General features: G+C 39.8%; 1 protein-coding gene across 2 annotated transcripts in view; it reads right to left on the reverse strand.

Moving 5' to 3' along the window:
- Positions 1 to 23,457, reverse strand: part of DOCK10 (dedicator of cytokinesis 10) — a gene marked incomplete at its 5' end in the record, with an annotated part of 193,040 nt that overhangs the window by 110,364 nt on the left and 59,219 nt on the right. For both annotated transcript variants that reach the window (XM_084243250.1, XM_084243251.1), the window contains 2 exons: positions 1,994 to 2,076; positions 16,717 to 16,806. In XM_084243250.1, the coding sequence (XP_084099376.1) occupies positions 1,994 to 2,076; positions 16,717 to 16,806 (173 nt within the window). The remainder of the gene's footprint in view (positions 1 to 1,993; positions 2,077 to 16,716; positions 16,807 to 23,457) is intronic.

Here is a 23,457-nt window from a genome sequence, read left to right on the forward strand (position 1 = left end):
TAATATGCAAAGGCTTTCTATTTTACATCCAGACTGTAATAATTCTCTCTCAGTGCTTTCCTATAAATACACTTGTAAAAGCAGGTTTTTAAAGAGTCAACAATAACACAATTTTAAATTTAAAGACTAAAAGTGAGGGGACATAAACACACCCTTCTTTTATTCATTTTTCTCTAATTGCATGTTTTTATTTGGCAGCCTCAGCAGCTCATAAAAAGAAATGAACGATTTAAATTGGTAGCAGACATAGGAGACTTCTTCTAATCCAGGAGGTATGAAAATAATTCACTTCTAATAGCCTCGGAAGGCACAAGTAAATTATGTTTCCACGACTAACCTAAATATGTGTGGTCTTTAGTGGGGAGTGCTTAGCTTTGGAAAATCATTAAAAAAAATAATCTTTCTATTTGGTGTTAGGGTCTTCATTATTTCAGGGGATCTATTAGAGGATTATATTCTGGAACTTCTGATTTTCATTCTGAGTATCTATGTGGTTCACTCAAGTCTAATTTCGTGGCAGTGTTATTCTTATTCTTCCTCATCTTGGTATCAGCTTCCACTTCCTTTAGTTAAAGGAAGGGAATTTCTCAACGTTATTTTCAGTCACTTTCACATTTCTTCTCATCTGATTTCTTCTAATGCTCTGTAAGAATTCAGTTCACGCATGATTTCCAGAACCTAACCTGGCCGGAGCTGCTTCCTCTTGTCTTAATACGCGAAGAACACTGTGAATGTGAAATCCTTGATTTATTTATCTGCTTTATGGCACCACAAATATAAGAAGGGAGATGCAGTGCTTAGGACTGAAGACACTAAAGATTCCTGTAGCCTGAAGACAGCAGGGTGCTACCTATTCTGAAGGACAGTGACATCCTGTCTCCAAGCTGCTGGGACCTAGCTTCCATCTTGTAACTGCTTCTCAGAACAGTTTGCAGAAAGAGGAAGTCGGAATGTTAAAAAATGCTTTGCTTTTTGGTTGTACCTACAGAAAGTGTGTGTCTGACACCCAGGTGTTCTAACATAGTATTGACTCATGAGGTGGGAGGGTGTGATGGGACCTTCCCAGCAGGAAGCTACACCCTTTGGGTATGTAGGAGGAGTACCTGACTCTAAATGAATATTGAGAGATTTGGTAAAACGAAATGTTCATTGTTTTGAAAAATGATTTGCTATTTTGGAGGAACATAATTTTGCTCTTTGCAGTAATGTAACTCCAGAGACATGGCTCCTTCCCTCTCTTTTCTGACACCATTCCTCTTGAATTCTCCATAGTAGAGACCAAGTGATCTTATAAAAAGACAGGCCAGGGCCTCCCCAGTGGTGCAGCGGTTGAGCGCTGGGTTGCGAAGCTGCCCACAGCCTCTGCGGCGCCAGTTCAATCCCCGGCTGCTCCCCGGCCACTGGAGGAGGGTCCCACATGGCGCGCAGACCTCTCCTGCCGCCCGCTGCTCCCCTCAGCAGTGTACTTCGGTCCTTCTGCCTGCTCTGCTCCCCGCTCTGGCTCTGGTGAATTCTCTCACCCTCCCGCACTTCTGACTGTACCCAGTGCTTGTATAAATAAATAAATAAATCTTTAAAAAAAAAAAAAAAAGACAGGCCAGATCATGTCATATTCCTAATTAAAATCTCCCCAGCTTTCTCCTGCAAGAGGAACACAGCCCAAGCTCCTTCCCAAGGCCCACAAGGTTGCCCAGTGCCATGTTTTCGACTAGTGAGTCTCACCTGCTGCTCCCCTCACCAGTGTATTTGAGTCTATCTGCCTGTTCTGCTCCCCATTCTGTCTCTGCTGAATCCTCTCCCGCCCTCCCACACATCTGGCCAGTACCCCAGGCCTACACCCCAGTTCTTCTACACATAAATAAATAAATCTTAAAAAAATATATACCTTGACACTGGATTCACACACGCATATTCACAAACCATGGCAAAACATCTTTCTTTGTATGAGAAAACCTATACCTCTACAAAGGGGTTTTTCATAGCAGGTTCTTACCGGGGTAACTGTCGAATGTCCCCAGAATATTGTTCATACTTGTAGTTTACCACATACCACTGGGAACTATAAAATTTACAAGCCTGAAAGAAAAAAAAAAGACAAAGACGACCATTAAAAAACAAAACTAAACCTCTGTCCTGGAAAAACACTGAGAATACAGTTCTCATCTCCCCAGGGTGTGAAGGAGTCATAGGGCATGTCTAATGGCGGGCTTGCTCTTCACAAGCATCTTGGGTTTGCCATGGGAATGGGTCTTGGGGGAGGAGCTACTTCACAGGTTTACTGCCTTGAAGGAAGGCCCGACGCACACCAGGTGTCCTGCTCACCCAGTTTTCTTCATTTTCCAGCATCCTTGTCAACTCGTTTCCATGAAGTAACGGTCCTCCGTGGTGGGAGACATTATTATTTTATGTCACCTTTCAAGATTAATTTTAGCCCATTTCTTCTTGTTCTTACCTCAGTAACATCCTTTCCCTCCTATCATCCTCGTTGTCATCATAAAACCAGACTTTCGGTTTTACCTCATTTGCTTTATAAGGCCAATTTTATAACTATTTGTGGATAAAATACAACCAAAAGCCTTTTTAAAAATCAAAGTTGATAGCACAACATCGCAATCTTAGACTGGAACATGATGGCTGCCTCACAGAACTGACCGACAACCTGACTGTGGCTTGGCAATGGGGTTTCACATGTTTTTTTATGGGAGGAAATACAGCAAAATGTAGCTCATTTTATAGTGAGTGATTTTTAACGTTTTAAAACATCCTTGTTTATTTTTTCACATCATAGGTAATTTTTTATAAAGGTTTTCTTATTTTATATCTGCATTTTCTAAATTTCTTCAAAGGGATGGCCATTCTTTATCTATTTATTTTTTATTTTTTTTAATAGAAGAAACATTGGATTATTACATTATATAGGTTTCAAATGTCCAGCTTTACAAGTCGAAGCATGTGCTATGTATACAGAGGAGCTAGTGAATACTCCACATCATGTTCTCCACCAAAAAGTCTGGTTTCTGGCCTTCACTTGTACAATTGATGGATGGTTTCTAAGATTCCTTTCGATTTGAAAATTCCATGATTCTGGAATTTAATCACTAACATTAGGATAGTTGATGTCCTCCAGCATTGGTGGAAGAGCGAGGAGGAATGGATGACTGCGATGTGAGGAATGCACACAGGGTCGTCTTTGTGACCAAGAAGGAAGGCAGGATACTCCCTTCAGAGAAATCCCGCCTCGTGTGGGGTGGGGTGGGGGGCTGGGCTTCAGCTAAGAAAGCACTGGACTCACTAGCATGATGGAGGCTGCTGTGCTCCCCACAGGGCTCAAGACACAGCCACAGGCAAGGGGAGGGGGGCAAGGTTAGGAGTCCTCAGACATCTGGATTTTTCTGGCCTTGAACTTTCTCAGCACTACAGCTTTATTTACTCAGGGAGAAGCCCACACACATATTGGGCACTGAGGGTAAAACAAGACCTGAGACTGGCACCAAAATGGGTAGGAGGATGGTGGCTGAGAATAGAGAGGGGGAGCTAGTTTAAAAACAAAGCAGCAGTAAGATGAAAGGACATGGAGACAGATCAGCAGAAGGGAGCTCAGGAGGTCTGTTGCTCCTGGAACGGGTGGAGAAGGGAGATATGAACAAAACAGGTTTTCCTGAAATTAAATTCTTAACTTGCCAATTCTGCAAATCACCTGATACTGGAAATCAGAGGAAAGGTGAGTCTTAATATGCTCTTTGGCTAAAAGATTCATCTTCTTTTTAGATAAAGTAGCCAGGGATTTGGGCAAAAAGCTTAGCTGCTTAGGTCATCCCAATAAATGGAGATAGAAGCTTCAGGATTGTAGTTCTTTCTCATTCTCTTTGATTGTCTTTTCTCTCTATGTTGTTGTTCTCAAAAGAAACAAAGGTTATCTTAAGGTGGAAAACAAAAAGCATAAAACCACTCCCTTTTTGCATTCCCTTTCAATCTTTTATTCTGGTACACAGTTTGACCTAGTTTCCATCTGTGCTTGAATTTGAAAATTGTTTTTATTCACATAATGGCATATTCTAGAGATTTTTATGTTTGCATTCTAAATTTAGAATAAAATATCATACCTTAATTTACTAATCCAGTCTCCTAGTTTTGGAGATCATGGATTCAGTAATTCATTCCACAAACATTACTGCATCCTTTCTGTTATTTGAGATGATTCTAGGTGATATAGCATCTAGATGTTGTAAGAAATACATCTGTGAACAAGAGACCAAATTCATGTTCTCTTGAAATGTGTGCTCTTGGCAGAGCTAGTCAGTAAATACAAACAAGCAATCGGTTACAGTGTGTTAGACAACGTCAAGTATAAAAATCAAAAGAGGGTATGGGGATGGAAACACTATATAAAACATTAATACAGACCAATTCAGACAGACAAGTTAAAATGGGTTTTAACGAGAAGGCACCATTTGAGCAAAGGCTTAAAGAAGAGAATAGAATGAATAATAAAGGCTACTTCACATTTTGTGCCATTATAGAAAAAAAATTGTAGAGAGTGTTTCTTCCTGCTGGTCCTCCCACCCACCCCCAGATCTCTCCCACTCACTGTGTACATCTTAAAGTGTTTTAAAAGTTCTTGATAAAATTTTACCAAACAAATGCCATGTTCTTTAAGAGCAAAATGCTTATTAAGAAAACAGCAGTGAGCCAGGAATCACAGGCTTTATTCTTGTTCTGGAACTAGGTCCAACTTCCAGCATGATTTTGCTCACATCATTTTATTTATTTGGACTCAGATTCTGCTATTGAACAGTCCAAATATTAAAACTGGATGAGGAATTCCTGTCCAGAAATATCTGATCTCTATACTTCCTGATCTGGAGGTTGAATGAGCAGAGATGCATTGACTTGGGATTGTCTTCCCTTGTTCTGCATGTATTTGTGGTTAGCCATGACAACCACGTCTAGTCGTGTACATCACACATACAACATGCCATGGGCTCAAGGGAGCCTGAGATGGATGAATCCCAAATTCCACTGAAGTTGTACTTTCTTTCTTGGTTTAGTTGCTCTCTGAGTGGCAAAGTCTTGTCAGATACTATACATATAATCTTAAACTCTCTATGAGATTTTATTATTCTTACTTTATAGATCATAGGAACAAGGGAAAGCTCAGGTCTTTGTTCCACAATCCTGACAGACGTAGGATTTCAAACTGGATTTTTCTGAATCTCAAACTCCATTCAACTAACTTATGAATTACTTAATGAGTGCAGACTTTTTTTTAAAGCACATCTGGACTATATTTCTGATATTTCATATAATATTTCAGCCTTGGAATCAGACAGACCTGGTTTTGAATTTTGGTATTAGCTGTGGGATCTCCATTAAGTAACAATATATGTTTCTTAGTCTTTGGAAATAGCACCAAGTTCATTAGGACCAAATAAAATAATTCCCATAGAGCACCTAGTATGGGAAAAGGACTTAATAAATCCTTGCTTTAAAACCTCAGCTTCCCCAGGAAGTTTGATTCAATCTATAATTCACATTCACCATAGTTGATTTCAACAACGTGGTTTTCTTGACTTGTAAAAGTGGAGTTTTGGAAAAATACATTAGTTCTGATTTCAAAGAGTTTTACTTTGATTCCTTCTGAAATTATTTGCTAGTTTTAAGTATCTGGTGGTTGTTAGATGAAGTTGGGTTGGAATTGCTGACCCTTAAGAATCCTCCTAAATCTGTGATTTCTCTGATTCAGAGAAAACCAGTGCATTTTACAAACACATAAACATTTCTCCTACATAGTTATGGCATTTTAGAAATGTTATGCGTAGAAAATTACTCTGTATTCTTTGTTCCAGCCCACACAGTCACTCTAAGAAGATCATTAAGAACTATTATAATTATGACTACAATCCTCTTTGTCCAAAAACTAAGCTGAAATGACCTGTTGCAAATTCAAAGTCACAGGCTGTGCTCTTTACAGACAGCAATTCTGCTTTCTTCTCTAGCTTGTCACACCTGCTTCGAAACAACAACTCCTTCTTCCCTCCAATGTTGGGGGGACTACTACAGCCTACTTCAAAAGTGAAGGCTGAATGCCCAGCAAAAGCTTGGCAAACTGGTTAATTTTTTCAAACAAGAGTGCCTCGATTGACATTTGATTCACATACTGTGCTTGCTTGTTCGGCTTTACGCCTGCTCTCTCTGCCTGGTGTATGTGTAGACACAAACAGCCTGAGCCAACATGTGGAAGACTTTTATGACCGTAGCATATCGTTTCCTAAGTTGAATTGCATCCATGAATTATTTTGAATTGCCAAGTAAAATGCAGGTTCCTGGGTCCCAAATAAGACTCATTGAATAGGAAACTCTAGAAAGTGACCCAGGAATACATCATTCCACAGGTGTGCCAACATGGCTTGTCCTGTTCACCTGTCTGCTTATGAACTGAAGGGGTTGTGTCCCAATTTCCTGCTGTGGACCTAGTAACTGGGGTGACTGGTCCTCCACTCTCCACCAAATGGACAGAGTCTTTTGAAAGAGTAAGATGCAATGAACATAGCAGTGCAGATTTCCTTTTGAATTAGTCTTTTTGTATTCACTTATGTGTGGAATATAGAGGAACTGAATAAAGGGTCAGGGAAAAAGACAAAACTTGCAAGCTGACCGTAGATCTGAGGCATCCAGCATGGAAGGGAGAGGGGAAGGAGTCAAAACTGGGGAGGGAAGAGCACAAGGGACTAAGGTGATGGTCATGGGTGCTATGGTGGTGGGAGAACTATGAGGACTACACTCGAGGGGAGAAATCAAATATTGTACAAAAATGAACAGTGATGAAGGAAAATAAATAAATAAATTTAATTATAAAAAGAAAAAAGGAGCATGATCTGTGGGCTTTCACCTATGGTGGGCCAACCTATTTGTGGCATAAATCTTCTATATCCCTTTTCCGTCAGAAATAACTGAAGATGACACTTTGTAAGTTCTAAAAATCTAAATACTTTAGAAAAGGCTATTTTAAAGGGCACCCTGAAGTTGTGTAAAGAAAATATTTCATTTTTTTTCCCCCCTCTGCTCCTTTTTAGAGAATCATCAGAATCAATTCAAATCATGTTACATACCTCAAATAGCAATTTGGGTTTGGCAATGCAATTTGTCCATCTCTTAAAAGGGCTGATTATTAGATCTGGCCATGGAGTAATAAGCAGGTAATAGGTGGCTTTTCAGATGCAAAATTATTTTTCTTCCTGGCTATAGAGGTTTATTTAATTACACCATTACTTTCTTGCCAGAAAGATTTATGCACCCACAAAAGGTGTTCATTTTGGTCCTTAGTTACCACTGGCATTAATTCTATTTTTGTAGAAGAATGGTGGTATTTTTCGTATTCATGCCATTCTTCATTAAGGTTAGAAGTAATTATGCCCATTATACAAATGCTGAATATGCAGCATCATAAAATTTAGGTAAGTAAGTTTAGGTAAATAATGCATTGAAAGACTGGCTGGAAAATTTATTGTCCACATTGAGACACTTTGAAGTACTGGAGATGCTGCCAGCCAGGCAGGTAGAACAGGTAGACTCTGCAAACCAGGACATATGATCATCGAATACGTCGTTATTTTAGAGAAAAAAAGAAAAGGCATTGAAAACACTTTTTTCTTTAATTGAATGACATTATGTGTTCCTTTTAAAAGGAATAATTAACTTCTGCACTATAGAAACAAGTCAAGCAATTATGACTTTTAAAAACTTATACTACAGGGCCTCCCCGGTGGCGAAGCGGTTGAGCGCTGGTTGCAAAGCTGCCCACAGTCTCTGCAGCACTGGTTCGATCCCCGGCCGCCAGGCGAGGGTCCCACATGGCGCGCAGACCTCTCCTGATGCCTGCTGCTCCCCTCAGCAGTGTACTTCATCACTCTGCCTGTTCAGCACTCTGCTCTGGCTCTGGTGAATTCTCTCACCCTCCCGTGCCTCTGACTGTATGTACCTAGTGCTTGTATAAATAAATAAATAAATCTTAAAAAAAAAAAACCTTTAAAAAAATAAAAACAATAAAAACTTATACTACACTTTTGGGATACAAGTTAAAATAATGAGTTTGGACAAAATAAATGATGTAAATACAAACATGACTCAGCTTTAGATATTGTCATACAACCTTATTTAATGGATTTTGAGTTTGATTTTTAAAAATATTAGTGTTATTATGCTTTCAAATTTTCAGATATGAACTAAAACACACCGTCATATCACATGCCAAACATAAGTGTAAATTATTATTTTTCTTTTCTTTTTTAAGATTTATTTATTCATGCATACAAGAACCAGGGTACAGTCCAGATGTGCCGGAGGGTGAGAGGTTCACCAGAGACAGAGCAGGGAACAGAAAGGCAGACTGACTGAAATACACTGCTGAGGGGAGCAGTGGGCAAGACAGGAGAGGTCTGTGGCACCATGTGGGTATCTCTTGAGCCGGCTGGGATCGAACTCATGCTGCAGAGGCTGCGGACAGCTTCACAGCACTGTGCTCAACTGTCTATGCCACCAGGGGAGGCCCAAGTGGAAATTATTTTTAAGCTATTTTGTTACTTTGAATTATAGAGTAGCCTAAATTGTTATCTTTGTAGAATCTATCTAAGTGAATCAAAATATTTGGTTCATTTTTTTCAAAATGTGCTATATTAAGGTAATTAAACAAACTGTAAGATTAGACTTTCATAAATCACACCTGGGCCTGACCTGGGAACTTACACCATGATTTCTCAGCCAGCTCCTCACAAGTAATTCATCAGGACATGAATAAAGTAGGTACTAAGAAGCCTGGGTATTGTTATGGTCTAATCTTTCTCCTCATCTAAGACATAAAAGTGGGTTGTAATTAAGTGCAATCAAAATTTTATGTTCAAATTTTAAATAGTCTTCCTCTTCTTATCCTTCAGGTTCTAGCTTAGACTTCTGTATTTTCACCAAACATTACAGGCTGGTTCTTACTGTGGAGAAGCAGAAATAAATTGAGAATTGGAGGGATTTGGGTAACTATTAATAGAAGGTAAATCTGCAGAGTCATTAATGTGAAACTTGAAATCATTTTGTTTTCAACAGTAGTTTCCATTTAGATTTTTATCCTAATGCCACTAAAAAATAAGTGCATTTGAATTTACCTTGATTAATTGTTGCATGTATCTTTAGTGTAAAGAAAATTCATGTAAAAAAATTGGGTAATGCTAAAATTGAAGTTTGTCCACAAAAGGAAACCCAACAATTTATTTGATCTATTCAGGGTCTTTATATTCCCATTCTTTTCATCACTACCTGCCTTAATGAAATGCTTGTGAACATTCATCTGACACAGCTTCTATTTAACTTGGGCTGATTTGTGCTTCTTGGTGATCTCTTCTGTGAGATTTTCTTCAGCAATTTTTGAAGGTGTTTCTCAAGATACTCAGGGAAAAATGGACAGAATTTCTCTATGGTCAAATACATTTGGGAACTATTTCATGCCAAATTTGCTTCTAAGGCAGTCTTAATGGATATTAACAAATCACAGACTCTGTGTGTATGTGTGTGAGTGTGAGGTTTTCAGACTTGGGCATCCTTTTCAGACTTGGGCATCCTGCAGACTTAATTTCTGCAGAACATTTCATGCCTGCACAAAATTGGCTTCTACAAAATGTTCTAAGCCATTTGTTCTGCAAGTTTCTAGTGTGTGTTTTCTATGGAAACCTAGAGATTTCAACATTTATTCTGTCTGCTTTGAATCTGATTTGTATATTTTATTCAGTCTTGGCTCCTGTTTTTGGGGGTTTTTTTCCTGGAAAATTCCACTCCTTTTCGTTTGGAACACCTGCTTAAATCTGGGCTTTTCCTTGTCCCAGGAACCTCAGACTGTCTGGACGAGGTCAGCAAATAGTCGATGTGTGTGTACACAGACAGACACAGGTCTTTGCGTTGATGTCTGAACGGTGTTGTCATAACCCTGTGTCTCCGAGTGTTTCTGTCTTGACCACGCTGACACCTGGATTCTGGCATTGATGGTTTTCTCCTCACTGCATTATTCCACTCCTGAAGCGGGTGGTTCCTGGGATGGCAGAGGACTCGCTCTCCCAAAACTTAGTTCTCTCTCTTGCAGCCATTCAGTTCAAATGGTCCCTGGACCTTGCTCCTGGGTGGCCACTGCAAGACACTCTATTCTCCAGTCTCTCATCTTCTTTGTGAATAAAGGCCAAGCAAGAGATCGGTTTTAATTAGAGTTCTGAGCTTCTGGCTTTATACCATCCTTTTGTGTATGTTAAAATCAAAACTCCATGGTCGAAGTTTTGCCTGGGGTGTCTGCATCCTATTTATAGATCCCTTTAGTTGCACTTCTAGCCCGCAGTGGGAGGCAGTGGGGTTTGTTTTATCAAGGAAGTATTTGATTTTTGGGGGATTGGTTGGAGATGTTGATTTTAAGCCTTTCTGAGGATCAGATAAACACAATGTTCCCCAGTTGTTATTTTCCAAGTGATTTCACACCCTTGCTATCCTTATTTTTAGAAACCTAGCATTGAGATGATTAATAACCTGATTGAAAAATGGAGAAACTGAGGCAGAAAGGTTAAATGTTAAAATAAAAGGCTTATTCCCTTGTGAGCCGTGGAAAGTTTCACCAAGTCAGGCCAGTAAAAGTTCATGACCTAAAGGAATTTATCAAAGGATCTGAGGCAGCAAAGTGGGTACAAGCATGGAATGGGGGTCAGAGAAAGCAGGATTTTTTGGTAAAGATTTATTTATTTATGTACACAAGAACTGTGATACAGGCCAGAGGTGAGGAAGGGTGAGAGGATTCACCAGAGACGAAGTGGGGAGCAGAACAGGCAGATGGACTGAAAACACTGCTGAGGGGAGCTGGAGAGGTCTGTGGCGCCATGTGGATATCTCCCTGGCCAGCTGGGGATCGAACTGGTGCTGCAGAAGCTGCGGTCAGCTTCCCAGCACTGCACTCAAACCCCTGCACCACCAGGGAGACCCAGAAAGCAGGACTTTAATCCTGCATTTGAAGTGTATAAATCGGATATAGTGGTAATTATATGACAGAGTGCTCAAAAGTGTACATCTATGTACAATGTTGCTTAATTGGGGTCTTGATGTTAACAGAACATAGCATGAAGTGGTTTAGTGGTGGCCCAAGATGCCTGCAATCTGTGTGGGACACAAACAAGGAAGAGAATTAATTACTAACAGAGAAAAAGAATAGGGAGAGATCATTCATTTTATTGGACTTCCTTTAAAACTATAAAATCATCCGAGACTTGTAACAGAAACCAGTGCCCACTGCTCCTCACAAGAGGCAGGGGTTGTCAAAGTGCAGTGCGTGGGAGATCATTCAGAACCAGCATTGAACAAGATGTGTTTAATCTAGATTGGCGCTAGTGCGCTGCCTAGCAACCGTGGCATTTATCCTTGCCACCCGGTGGGGAGCCACATGGCAATTTAGCACAGGGTGGATGGAAATGGTTGCTTAATGCAGCAGCTGCTGTAAGGGAAACACGTGTTTCTACCAAAGCCTACAAACTCAATGAATTCACTACAGTGCTGGCCTAACATGGTTTCAAATATGCAGTTAATGTGTCTCAAAGTGTGGTCCTCTGACCATACACGTCAGAATGAACTGGGCGAAAGTGTTCATAACAAGAGGGTTGTTAGGGCGACAGGGCCAGCTGTTGAGGGAAGCCCCACGGGTGAGCACTGTGGTTTGGGGGCCAGGACTAGGACTGAGTGGCATTGACCAGATGCTGGGTCTGTCTATTCCTAGCTCGGTGCACACTTAATCACCCCAGTCAGTTTGCTCATTCAAAAGTGATGCTCGTAATGACGTGTACTGTAATACTGCAAGTAAAGGGCTGAGAACCACGTCTGGCCAGAGTAAGTAGTCAGTAAAGTTTCCATGCTGCTAGCTACTGGGTCAGGGTGTTTTCCCAGCATAACCTCTGGGGTCATTGCTCAGTCTACCTCAGTGCACCTGAGACCCCGCCCTTTCTACCCACAGTCTGCAGCCTTGATTGACAGTTCATGCTCCGTGGTCATCCCTGACATTGTGAGTGGGTTTTTCATCTTCCTGTCTTAGAAGGCACGGGTTTAACTTTATCTGCATCCTTAAAACCAACTACAACTATGTGAGCTTTCATTGCTAGTGAGAGGGACCAGTTAGCAGGGAATAAAATAGTTTATTCCACATTTCTTCCTTTTTTCCTTTCTTCTATTTTTCTACGTTAGATCCAAGCATTTAAGAAAAATACAAGGAGCTTCATTCCTGTTACTGAGGAGAGCTGCATGCTCTGCTTTGCTATTTGCAGCATGCTTGGCTGTTACCTGGGATCGAGCGTCAGAGGCCTTGCCTGGACTTCTCCTTGGAGCAGTTCATGGACCAAGTAGCCGAGGATGGAAGTGAGAAAAGGAGGAATAGCTCCAGATTGCAAGTGGTGGGAAGAGAATTAAGGCAGAAACAAAGGTGAAGGCAAGACATTTCCCTCCAGGAGAAACAACAAGAGTAAAGCAGCTGTGTGGTCAACCTGTTCTCAGCTGAAATTGATGTTTTTAGGAAACTATAGAAAGAAAGGGATCAATCTGAATATCGGAGGTTCGCAAAAGCAAAAACAAAACTAAAGACTTCTGGGAACTTTAGAATAGCCTGAGAAGTCTCCAGTGTTGTAAGATGCCTTTCAAGCCTGGCAAAGTAGCAGTACGTGACACTATGCTCAGATTCAGAGGTTGGGAGTGGGGATCCAGATCAGTCCTGGGGTGTGGTATTTGAGCTGACTGGCATGACCTTAAAAGCAAACTGGACAATAAAATGAGTAGGTATGGAGAGACAGAGCTCAAGCAGGCTGGCAACCAAATTCTAGGGCTGGAAAACCTGAGGCACTAGAGACCCACAGCAGAGAGCCAAGAATCCTTATTCCTGAGAGTAATTCTGCACAATGCAAAGGAAATACTGTGAATCTATAAATGCCCTATACACCCTGAAAGAGGGTGAAAAAATCATGAAAAGTCCCTAAAATCATGGAGGTATTTACAAATCCCATAGAATTTACACTGAACTATGTCAGATGAAATTAATTGACCTCTATGATGTCCAGCTAACCCAGCAGGCAGGAATCATAAAACAAAATACATATGGGATTTTTATTTCTCTATATGACATTTTCATTATTGAACTAAAATAATAGTAATGGTAGCAATCATAATAATGGTACTAAAGAATCTGGAGTGGTCTCTTAGGTGATTACCTAATGACTTAAGAGAATTGTTAGATTTCAACATTTGGAGACTTATTTGGAAGATAGATTTAGGCTGCTTCCAATTCTGGGAGCATTGTAAGATGTGTTCTGTTTTCTATGCTTTATTTGTGAAATATTTTTTAATTACAAGATTTATTTGTAACACTGCAAAAATATAGCTAGGCCTGTTGAAAATAAATCTCTCTCTGCCCCCTATAATCTCAAACTTAGGAGAAAATTAATGTTCTAAGTTTAATGTAGTTATTTTCTACTTCTTCCAACCTTATGGAAATATATTTACACATTTACTTATAGGTTTTATATCTTCAGTGACATAAAATACAGTCTACAACTTATTTTTTCTTAACATATCATGGATATCTATCTTACTGCAGTTAAATTTATAATGTTATGTGCTGTAAATCGTTATAAAATATAGATGTGTTAAAATGTATTCAGTCCCACCTTTATGAATGGATATTATACATTATCTTGTGCAGCAATATTCATGCTTGCAATTATATGTTTATGCCATAGTATTTGTCTTTGTAATATGCATTTGTCATACTGTTATGTACTATTTAAAAGATGTATCTGTTTATAACTCAAAAGGTTATAGACATGTACATTACAGTGCCTTTTCCTTATATTCCCAACTTCATTGCATCATTCTCAACTTCAAATTTTTCTTCATTGAGATATTACACTTTTGTTTTTACTTGTATTTCTGTGTTTACAAGTGACACTCAGCACATTTGTATGTTGTGTAGTGAATATACACACATTAGTGTGTGTTAGAGAGGCAAATGTGTACTAGGGAGGCAAAAGATACAATGAGTTTCAAATAATTTCTCTGATTAAAATGTTTTCTTTGGCATTATTTATGGTACCATTGAGCATATAAAATTTTAAAAACTTCCTTTGGTTTAATTTGTCCATTTTTCCTAGTGTTCCACTAAAAATGTTTTTAAAATGTTAAAAAAATATGTAAAATACACAAATATTTAGTAATTTTTTAAACTTAGATTTTAAATTACATTTACTTTCTAATAAAATGGATAGCCAGATGCTATTTGTTGAGCTGCCTACACTTCTGCAGAGATTATGAAGTACTATATTTACCCTTTATTAAATAACAATATGCAGAGGCCTCCCTGGTAGCATAGGGGTCAACTCTCAGTGCTACCACCTCTATGGCCTTAGTTCAATCCCTAGCCAGGGAGCTGACCCACATATGGCACAGCAGACCTCTCCTGTCTCACCCGCTGCTCCCCTCAGCAGTGTATTTCAGTGGATCTGCCTGTTCTACTCCCCACTCTGTCTCTGGTGAATCCTCTCAACCCCCTGACCCCCACACTTCTGGCCTACACCCTGTTCTTCTACATACACATGCGCGTACACACACAAAGAACTAAATGACTATGTACACTTGAAAATGTTTCTAGATATTGTTAAATTTCACTGGTTTATATTTTGTTAGAAGATAGAAAAAGATGGAGAGTTTCTCAATTTGCTTGTAAAACTAGCTTTTTTTAATAATAAAGGATAAAATGAAAGCAGGAGCCATTCACTTGTGAATGTAAATGCCAAAATGTAGTATAAATATTAGTAATTCTTTTGCAGAAGAATATTAAGGTAATAATACAACTTGAACAAGAAAGTTTATACCAGAACTACAAGTGTGGACACACAGGGCAGCAAACTATTAATTTTACTCCAGTGCTAATTTCAAGCAGAAAGATCCTTTTTTCATCAACAGACTGAATATGTATTTCAAAACATAAGGTGACCAGTCTTTATAAGCACATTAAAGACCAAGAAAGAACTTCCTCAAAAATGATAAAGACCAAGAAAGACCCTTCAGTCATTTCCTTCATACCATGAACTATCATGAAATACCAAATTTCACGAAGTATCAAAGATCTCCTCCCCCAATCAAGAATAAGATGAGATGCCAAGATCCATATTATTATTCAACATTGTCTTAGAAGCATTAGATACAAAATACTTATTAGAATAAGGAGAAAATTTTAATTGCTTGCAATAATATAACTACACACTTAAAAATCAAACAGGATCTGTTGGGATAAGGGAGTTAAATAAACTAGTTGCAGATATCCAAAACTCAATAGTTTCTTAAAAAAATACCATTTATGAAGAGCAAGAAAAGGAAATAAAGTCTAAAATTCAATTTATATTTGCAACAAAATTATAAAAGACATGGACATAAATTTAACAAGTTAGCGATCTCTACAAAGAAAGTACAATGTTTCTGTAAAGAAGACACAAGAATACCTGCTTAAATATCCCAGTTAGGAACTTAAATATAAACATCTCAAATCTTCCTCCTAAGTTAACATTAATTTATTGCAGGACTTTTGAAGACATTGATTCTGATTTTCTTGTGTAGAAAATGATTAATCAATTTTTTTCTTAAATAGTTTACCCTACTAAATACTAACTTTCCCCAAAGTAAATGTGGAAACAGTACACTCAGATATTCTGATATTATCTGAATCTGCACTTTTTTCTTTTTCTCCCTCAGAAAATATTGTAATTGAAAGTGAGCTTTGCAAAACAAGTACGAAGTAATGGAATTAAAAAAATAAATAGGTAAATTTATGGCAGAAGTTAATTTGGACTGAATAGAACAATAGAAAATATGTAAGATTAATCAGATCAGTATAATATGTGTACTAACAAGTAGTTTATATTCCCACAAATATACTTAAGAGCTGAGAAAGGATTTTGCTGTGCTGTGTAACTTTAAATAAATCCCAATGGGATACACCACTGTTTCAAGATTAATGATTCCATTTAGATTCCCCCTTCAGTTTGACCTCTGTGTGACTAAATTTTATCATTGCATCTTCTGTAAAGAAAGGACTTCCTTCCTTTACTCATTCAATAAACATCTGCTAAATAGACCGTATAAGCTGCCCCAATTCTTGCCCTAAATAAAGCAGCCTGTAGTGTTGTTAAAAGAAGCAGAAGTTTTATAAGCTTCTTATACACTAAATATATACACACTATACCAACAAACTTTATCAGCCCTTTAAAGCTGTCTACAGGGTTTTACCATGAACTATTTTGGGAAGAAATGTGCCTCTTAAAACACAGACTCTATTATGCAAAATTCTCACAGTGCATGACCCCACTTAGAAATCATCTAGTAAGTAAAATTAAATCTTTCTGTTATGATACTGAAATGTTCCTCTGTGTAGAGATTTAAAGTTGGGTAAAAACAAAAGAAAAAAGTGCAAAACTTAAACAGTCACCAGGTAATGGAAAGTAAGAGGGAAATGGAAGTATCTACAGGTGATGCAGGTTGAAAGAGATCAGCTTATTACAGCATTTGGAATACTCTATTGAAAAGGAGAGGGAGACAATAAGAATAGTGAGGTGTATTAAGAATGATCTGGGAAAAAGCAAAGTTACAAAATAAAGAATTGAAAGCCTCATATTTTACCTCTTTCACCAGTAAGTTTTCTGCTTTGTGTTCTGCGTCTTCAGGAACGGTGGAGTACAGGGTTCGGATATCCCAAGAAACCGTGGCTGTCTGGAAGGAACAATGAAGAGAAATTAAGCCCTGTAATGCAAAAGCCCTGAACAGACCACTATCCCCAAAACACAATAGGGAAGTGTTTTAGATCTTAGCATTGAAGGATAAGAAAAGACAGATACGGGAGGAAGGGATAAAAAAGATGCACACACAGTGGCATACTATTTAGCTCTAAAAAGGGAAATCTTGCCATTTGTGACATGGATGGAACTGCAGAGGATGATGTTAAGTGAACAAACTCAGGAGAAAGGCAAATACCTGATGTGTTCATTCATATGTAGAAGATAAAGAAACAAAGCAGGGCTTCCCTGGTGGCCTAGGGATCAGGTCTCAGTGCTATCACCTCTATGAGCTGAGTTCGATCCCCGGCCAGGGAGCTGACCCACATGGCGCAGCAGACCTCTCCTGTCTCCCCGCTGCTCCCCTCAGCAGTGGATTTCAGTCTGCCTGTTCCGTTCCCCATACTGTCTCTGGTGAATCCTCACCCCACCCCCCATACACACCTCTGGCCTACACCCCAGTTCTACGCAAAAATAAATTTAAAAAAAAGAAAGAAGCAAGACAAAGAAACAGACAAAACTAAATCAAAACAGCCCCTAGAAATCTCACAAGGTAGAACTGAGGCTGCCTAAGTGCTGGCATATGGGGAACAAGTGTGAAGGGGCCCCATGGACTGTGGTGATGAGGGGTGCATGGGTGGTGGGCCTATTGCGGTAACATACATCTAAAGAGGTGTCAACCTGTATTGCTAAACCATATACAGTGTTACAATTTTTTTTTTTTTTAATACAGAGACACTTTTGTGCTTCTTAGCCATTTCATCTCTAGGAGAGAAGAGCGAAAGCTTCCTTTGATCACCACTAGCATCATTACAGTGCTCCGTCGGTATCATAACTTGAAATCCCTTCTTTCCTTCTGAAAACAAAATTTGGAGCATCCGTATACTCTGACCAGTTTATTTCATTGGGTATATTTTTCATTGCTCTTTTTTTTCTCTCAAAGATTTATTTATTTATGCATACAGAACTGGGGTACAGGCCGGAGCTGCTAAGGGTGAGAGGATTCACCAGAGACAGAGTGGGGAGCAGAACAGGCAGACTGACTGAAATACACTGCTGAGGGGTGCCACGGAGAGACAGGAGAGGTCTGCTGTGTCATGTGGGTAGCTCCCTGGCTGGGGATTGAACTCATGTTGCAGTGGCTTCTGATAGCTTCATAGTGCTGCAACTTAACCCCTTGCACCACCAGGGAGGCCCTTCATTGCTCTTTTTAATGCTGAAATAAATTTGAAATGGGGAAAAAGTTATAGAAGTATCACTATTTAATCATGCAATAATATCTTGAATATACCCAAGGTAAACTCAGTCATTTTAAGAAGGTTATATGTCTGGGTCTGTGTGTGTGTGTCTGTGTACATGCGTCTGTGTGTCTATGTATGTGTGTGTGTGTCTGGGTCTCTGTGTGTGCACACATGTATGTGTGCATGCATTTATTGAAATAAAACATTTCTAACTTCAATGCTAAACCAAAAACTCAAGTGACCATATATAAACTGAAAGTATAAAGTACCTTTTACAGCAAACCATCTGAAACAGAATTTCACAAGCCGTTCCCTATTTCTGTACTTTGTGCTCACCCACTTGGGGAGCCTGGGGTGCCTTCAGAACAGCAGCTTTCTGTCACTAGTCACCAGCTTTCCTTGTCTGTCCTCCTGGTGGGCTCAGGGGTGCAGGGACGAAGAATCTGTCACCAACAGCTGGGATCTTCTATTTTTCCTATCCCTAACCCAGAAATGGTTCCTCAGGACTTCTAAGTTTACTGGAACTGTCCTAGCTGAAGGGCATTTTTCTAGACTTATCATTGGAATAGACAAGACAGTCAAAACCCCACCTTAGTTTTCAAGAAAATGGTAGAAAAGGGGCCTGAGGCATTTTGACTTTTGAGTTCAGAGCTGCTATTGCAAACTGTGCCACCAAGATTTTTCTGCCAATTCTAGACTTTCATTTTCTTCAAATCTCCCTTTTTCTCCACACTTGATGTAAGCTCCACCAGGGCACGGAATCTGGCCTGCTTTGCGTCCTGTTAAAATTTTGGAGCCTCATTGGGGGCTTAAGTATTTGTTGACTGTGTTGAGTATATGTAAGTGGGTTCTGTGTGAGCATGTACGAGTGTGTGTGTGTGTGTGTGTGAGAGAGTCTGTGTGATCAAGTGTGACTGGGTGTAATGTGTGAGTGTGTCTGTGTGTGTCTCTATGTGTGGGGTGTGTGAATGCACATGTGTGTGATTATGTATGAGGATGTGCTGTATGTGTAGGTATGTGTATTATGTGTGTGGTGTGTCGCATGCACGCATGCACATCTATGCATGTGTGAGTATGTGTAGGGTGTATGCACAGACATGTATGCACTTATTGGAAAACATAAGTTCTGACTCTGTGAAAGAGGAAGAATATCATGTGACCTCAACCAGCACAGAGGATCAAAAGTAACGAGAGGATTATATTTGAGATACATCATATAGGAAAAGTAATCGTTCCTCCTGAAACAAGCTACAGACTCAGTGCCCTTGCAGGGCACTGCCCCAGGACTTGACTGCAGTCCTGTGAGCAGAATTTGGAGGTGCTGCCAGGCCGTGGCTCACCATTTGAGCCAGAGGGGGACTTATGCACAGGGAGCCAGGCTGCTCATGTGAAGTATGACAGTGCCTGTTCAGGACTTATTATTACTTAGATATTACATTTTCTATTTCTTTTGAATTTTCTCTTCCAACTTGCTTCTTTTATGTTATGCACTCTGGATAAACAGTAAACTCTATTGAAGGTTTGGAGGAGAAGATTAAAATCCACGCCTACATAGAGCTTTATGGATCATTTCTGGAATTCAGTGATCTGGACATAGTTTATTTTTTGCTTGGACAGAAGATTGTAGATACATGGTATCACCTGGATGGTTTCCAGGGCACATTATGTATTGTAACTGACTGGGAAGATGAGGGTTTTTCTCAAATTCAAAAAAGCTGCTCTATTTCAGTCACTATTTTACAATGAAAATTTTAATTAAAAAAAGCCAAAGATTCCTCTTTTTCATTATTCACTATAGTTTCTTTCTTTTTTTTTTTTAAGATTTATTTATTTATTTATTTATACAAGCACTGGGTACAGTCAGAAGCGCGGGAGGGTGAGAGAATTCACCAGAGCCAGAGCGGGGAGCAGAGCAGGCAGAGTGACGAAGTACACTGCTGAGGGGAGCAGCAGGCGGCAGGAGAGGTCTGCGCGCCATGTGAGACCCTCGCCGGTGGCCAGGGAACAACCCGGCGCTGCAGAGGCTGCGGGCAGCTTTGCAACCCAGCACTCAACCGCTGCGCCACTGGGGAGGCCCTTCACTATAGTTTCCTACTGATTTCCTGCCCTTAAAACATGAGTAGCTGCTCTAAAATGCCCTGAGATTGGTGGAGAGTAGAGTAACACGGTCCAAACTGGAGCTTCATGCTTCCTTGACCCTGATGTCGCGCTAAGGTCACCGCTCTGGGGTGTGGTCCAAGAGGGCGAATGCTGAGCCAATTCAATCAGCTTTTCCTTTTTTTAGTGGTGAGTTTCTAGAATGTGGGGTCAGGTTTCCAGTAATATAGTCACAAGTCCACTTGATTCGTGATGTCATTTAAATGTCACTCAAGACAGAGCCCCCGATAGTTGAGCTAGTTTTCATGCACCACATATGAGATTGGAAATTCACTGAGGTTGGGGTTATAGTGACTAAGTGCACACAGCGGCCATGCATGAGGACCTCTCATTATGAAATGATGTTCATTTCTTACTAAGACCATGGGGGTTGAATTACCTCCATGAAACGGTGTGATAAATCTAAATCATCATTTTGTAACATATATGGAGTTTTTGTACATGTAATACCATGCACAGAATTCATGAGAACAGGAATGCATGTACACCGAGTGTCTATCACACGCTATGATCTCAGTTCTATTCTTGTAAAACTGCAGAATTTGCCTGAAAAAGCAGAAAATGGGGCCTCCCTGGTGGTGCAAGGGGTTAAGCACAGCACTATGAAGTTATCTGCAGCCTCTGCAGCATGAGTTCGATGCCCAGCCAGGGAGCTACCCACATGGCACAGCAGACCTCTCCTGTCTCAGCCTCTGCTCCCTCAGCAGTGTATTTCAGTCAGTCTGCCTGTTCTGTTCCCCACTCTGTCTCTAGTGAATCCTTTCACTCTTCAGCTCTGGCCTGTACCCCAGTTCTGTATGCATAAATAAATAAATCTTTTTTAAAAAGGCAGAAAATGGAGGATTGTGCTGCTGCAACTCATGTTTGATTTCTTAATGTGTCTCTGTTGAAGCAAAAATAAATTGATCAAATTAAAAGACAAGTATACAGAGCCATATTTGTGAAGGGTATTAACATGGTTACAAAGAATGTCTTTTCTGAGAATTCGGTGCTTTCAGACCACTACAAACTGCCTTGGCCACAACAGACTTCCTGTTCTCTTTTTATGAACCTCAGATCGGCAATTAGTGCAGCTCGATAGCATGAAATGGATGTAAGCCGGCCTGGAACGTGGCCTAGCTCCTCTAGGTTGGTAGTTTTATAAGGGGACAATTGTCCAGAGTTTAAGGCACTTAGAAATAAAAACTGTCATTTGATTTACAAAATGATGCATGCCGGCCTGTGTTAATTTCAGGTCCTCATATTCAGATGTCTTCGGCAGCTGCCCTGCTACTACTGGCTAGATCCTTCTACTCTGCAGTGGGAAGTGTCAGTGCCTTTGTCACTGCCAGTGTTCTCTTGACTGAAATAACCACAGCAAACTACATTCCAAGCACACCAGGGTTGTTTCTCAACTGGCCAAAGGCTGCTGTCAAAGTCTAAAAAAAAAAAAAAAAAAAAAAAAAGTCTGCTTTTCCTATCCTGGAGTTGAGAAAAGCTTCCTCAAAGTCTATTGTAGATTCAAGCTGCTCTAAAAAGAGGACCAAAAGATGGTGTTTATAATATTCAATCAGCTGGAGCTTGAAAAGTCAACAAGTCACAACAGCAGCTATTAACCAACACTTCAGCTGCCATTCGACCAAAGCACTTGTTTAAAAGTGAGTGATCTTCACGAGTGTCCCAGATTATGATGCTGATGTTGCCCTTCATTCTGACAGCAGACTTCTAGTTGTTTGAAAAAGTTTTTTCAAATCACATTTAGAAGCATACGATTGTAATTTTATTTATCTTGTTCACGGTATGAGAATATAACTTTCGTACTTCCTTGAGCTCTAAGGGGAAAGTCCTTGTTTTGCTGAAGTTAAAACACAACGGGAAATGCACAGACAGTGAAAAGCTGTCATCACTCATCCGAGTCCACCATGGGGACTTCAATATACTAGTATTTCAGTATAAGACTAGGGAATTTTAGAGACTTCGCTTGTGGGTTTTTACTCTGGAACCAGGAAAGCCATTGAGAAAGTCATTGCATTTTTTTTTTTTTTTTTGGTGACAAATTCTCCAGACTTCAACATGTGTCTCACCAACCTGGAGGAGGTAAGGGTGAAATATTTTACATCTTGGAAATTGTGAGCATTGCTAACATACAGTGGAAAGATACTTATTGCCACAGAATCTCCCCTTGGCATGGGCTCAGAAGCTGTGGTCTCCGCTTACTCACCAAGGGTGCGCAATGAAGACATCTGCCATGGCTGGGGCTGCAGGTCAGGCCTGTGATCAGCCTAGGGTTACTATGGGAACCACCAGCCAGCCAACATGGCCTTCTGCATAGCTCCTTAGCTTCCCTCTTGCAGGCTGGGCTCATTCTCACACATGCCCTGCCCATACTTCTCCCTTTCTCAGAAAATCCTTTTCTTTCTTTGTTCTTCCCAAAGCACAGGTGTAGAATAAGTGCCAGCTCCTTTTCAACAGCTTTTCTAATTCATCCCACACTCCTTTTCTCTTTCTTATTTGTATCATTTCTGTCTGTATTATACATGAAATCTATAGCTTAATTGTGGAATATTTTAGATCCCAAAGCTATGCTGGTGATTAAGTGAATTGTTTAACATGCATGTTTTATAAGTGAGCCACCTTAAATAGGCATTAGGAATAAAATACAATAAATGAAATGTGTCATGTTCTGGTTGCCTCTTAGGTATATTGTATTTAATGCTTTTAAAGAGTGAAACACTTGCATGCAGGCATGTGTTCCCCTGATTCTATTGTACCTAAGTTCTGACTACCTACATAAACCCCCATCCATATGCTTAGAACAATTATTTTAAAAAATAGCATTATTGAGATAGACTGAATATGCCACAGAACTTGCCTTTCTAAACTGTAGGATTCAGTGATGGGAATAAATTCATAGGATTTTGCAACCATTATCACTATTTAAATTTAGAACATTTCCATTATGGCCTCAAGAATCCCATATCTGCTAGCAGTTACTCCCATTAACATACTCCCCTAGCTCTTGCCAACAACTAATTTGCCTTCTCTCTCCATGAATTTGCCTGTTCTGGACATTTCATGCAAATGCATTCACACTATAAGTGGCCTTTTATGGCTGGCTTCTTTCACTTAGCATCACATTTTTAATTTTATCCAAGACATAGGAAGCGTCGGTACATCACTTCTTTCTAGACTTGAATAATAATTTATTGTAT

The sequence above is a fragment of the Talpa europaea genome, assembly GCF_964194135.1.
Source record: "Talpa europaea genome assembly, chromosome: 1".
Taxonomy (NCBI): Eukaryota; Metazoa; Chordata; class Mammalia; order Eulipotyphla; family Talpidae; genus Talpa; species Talpa europaea.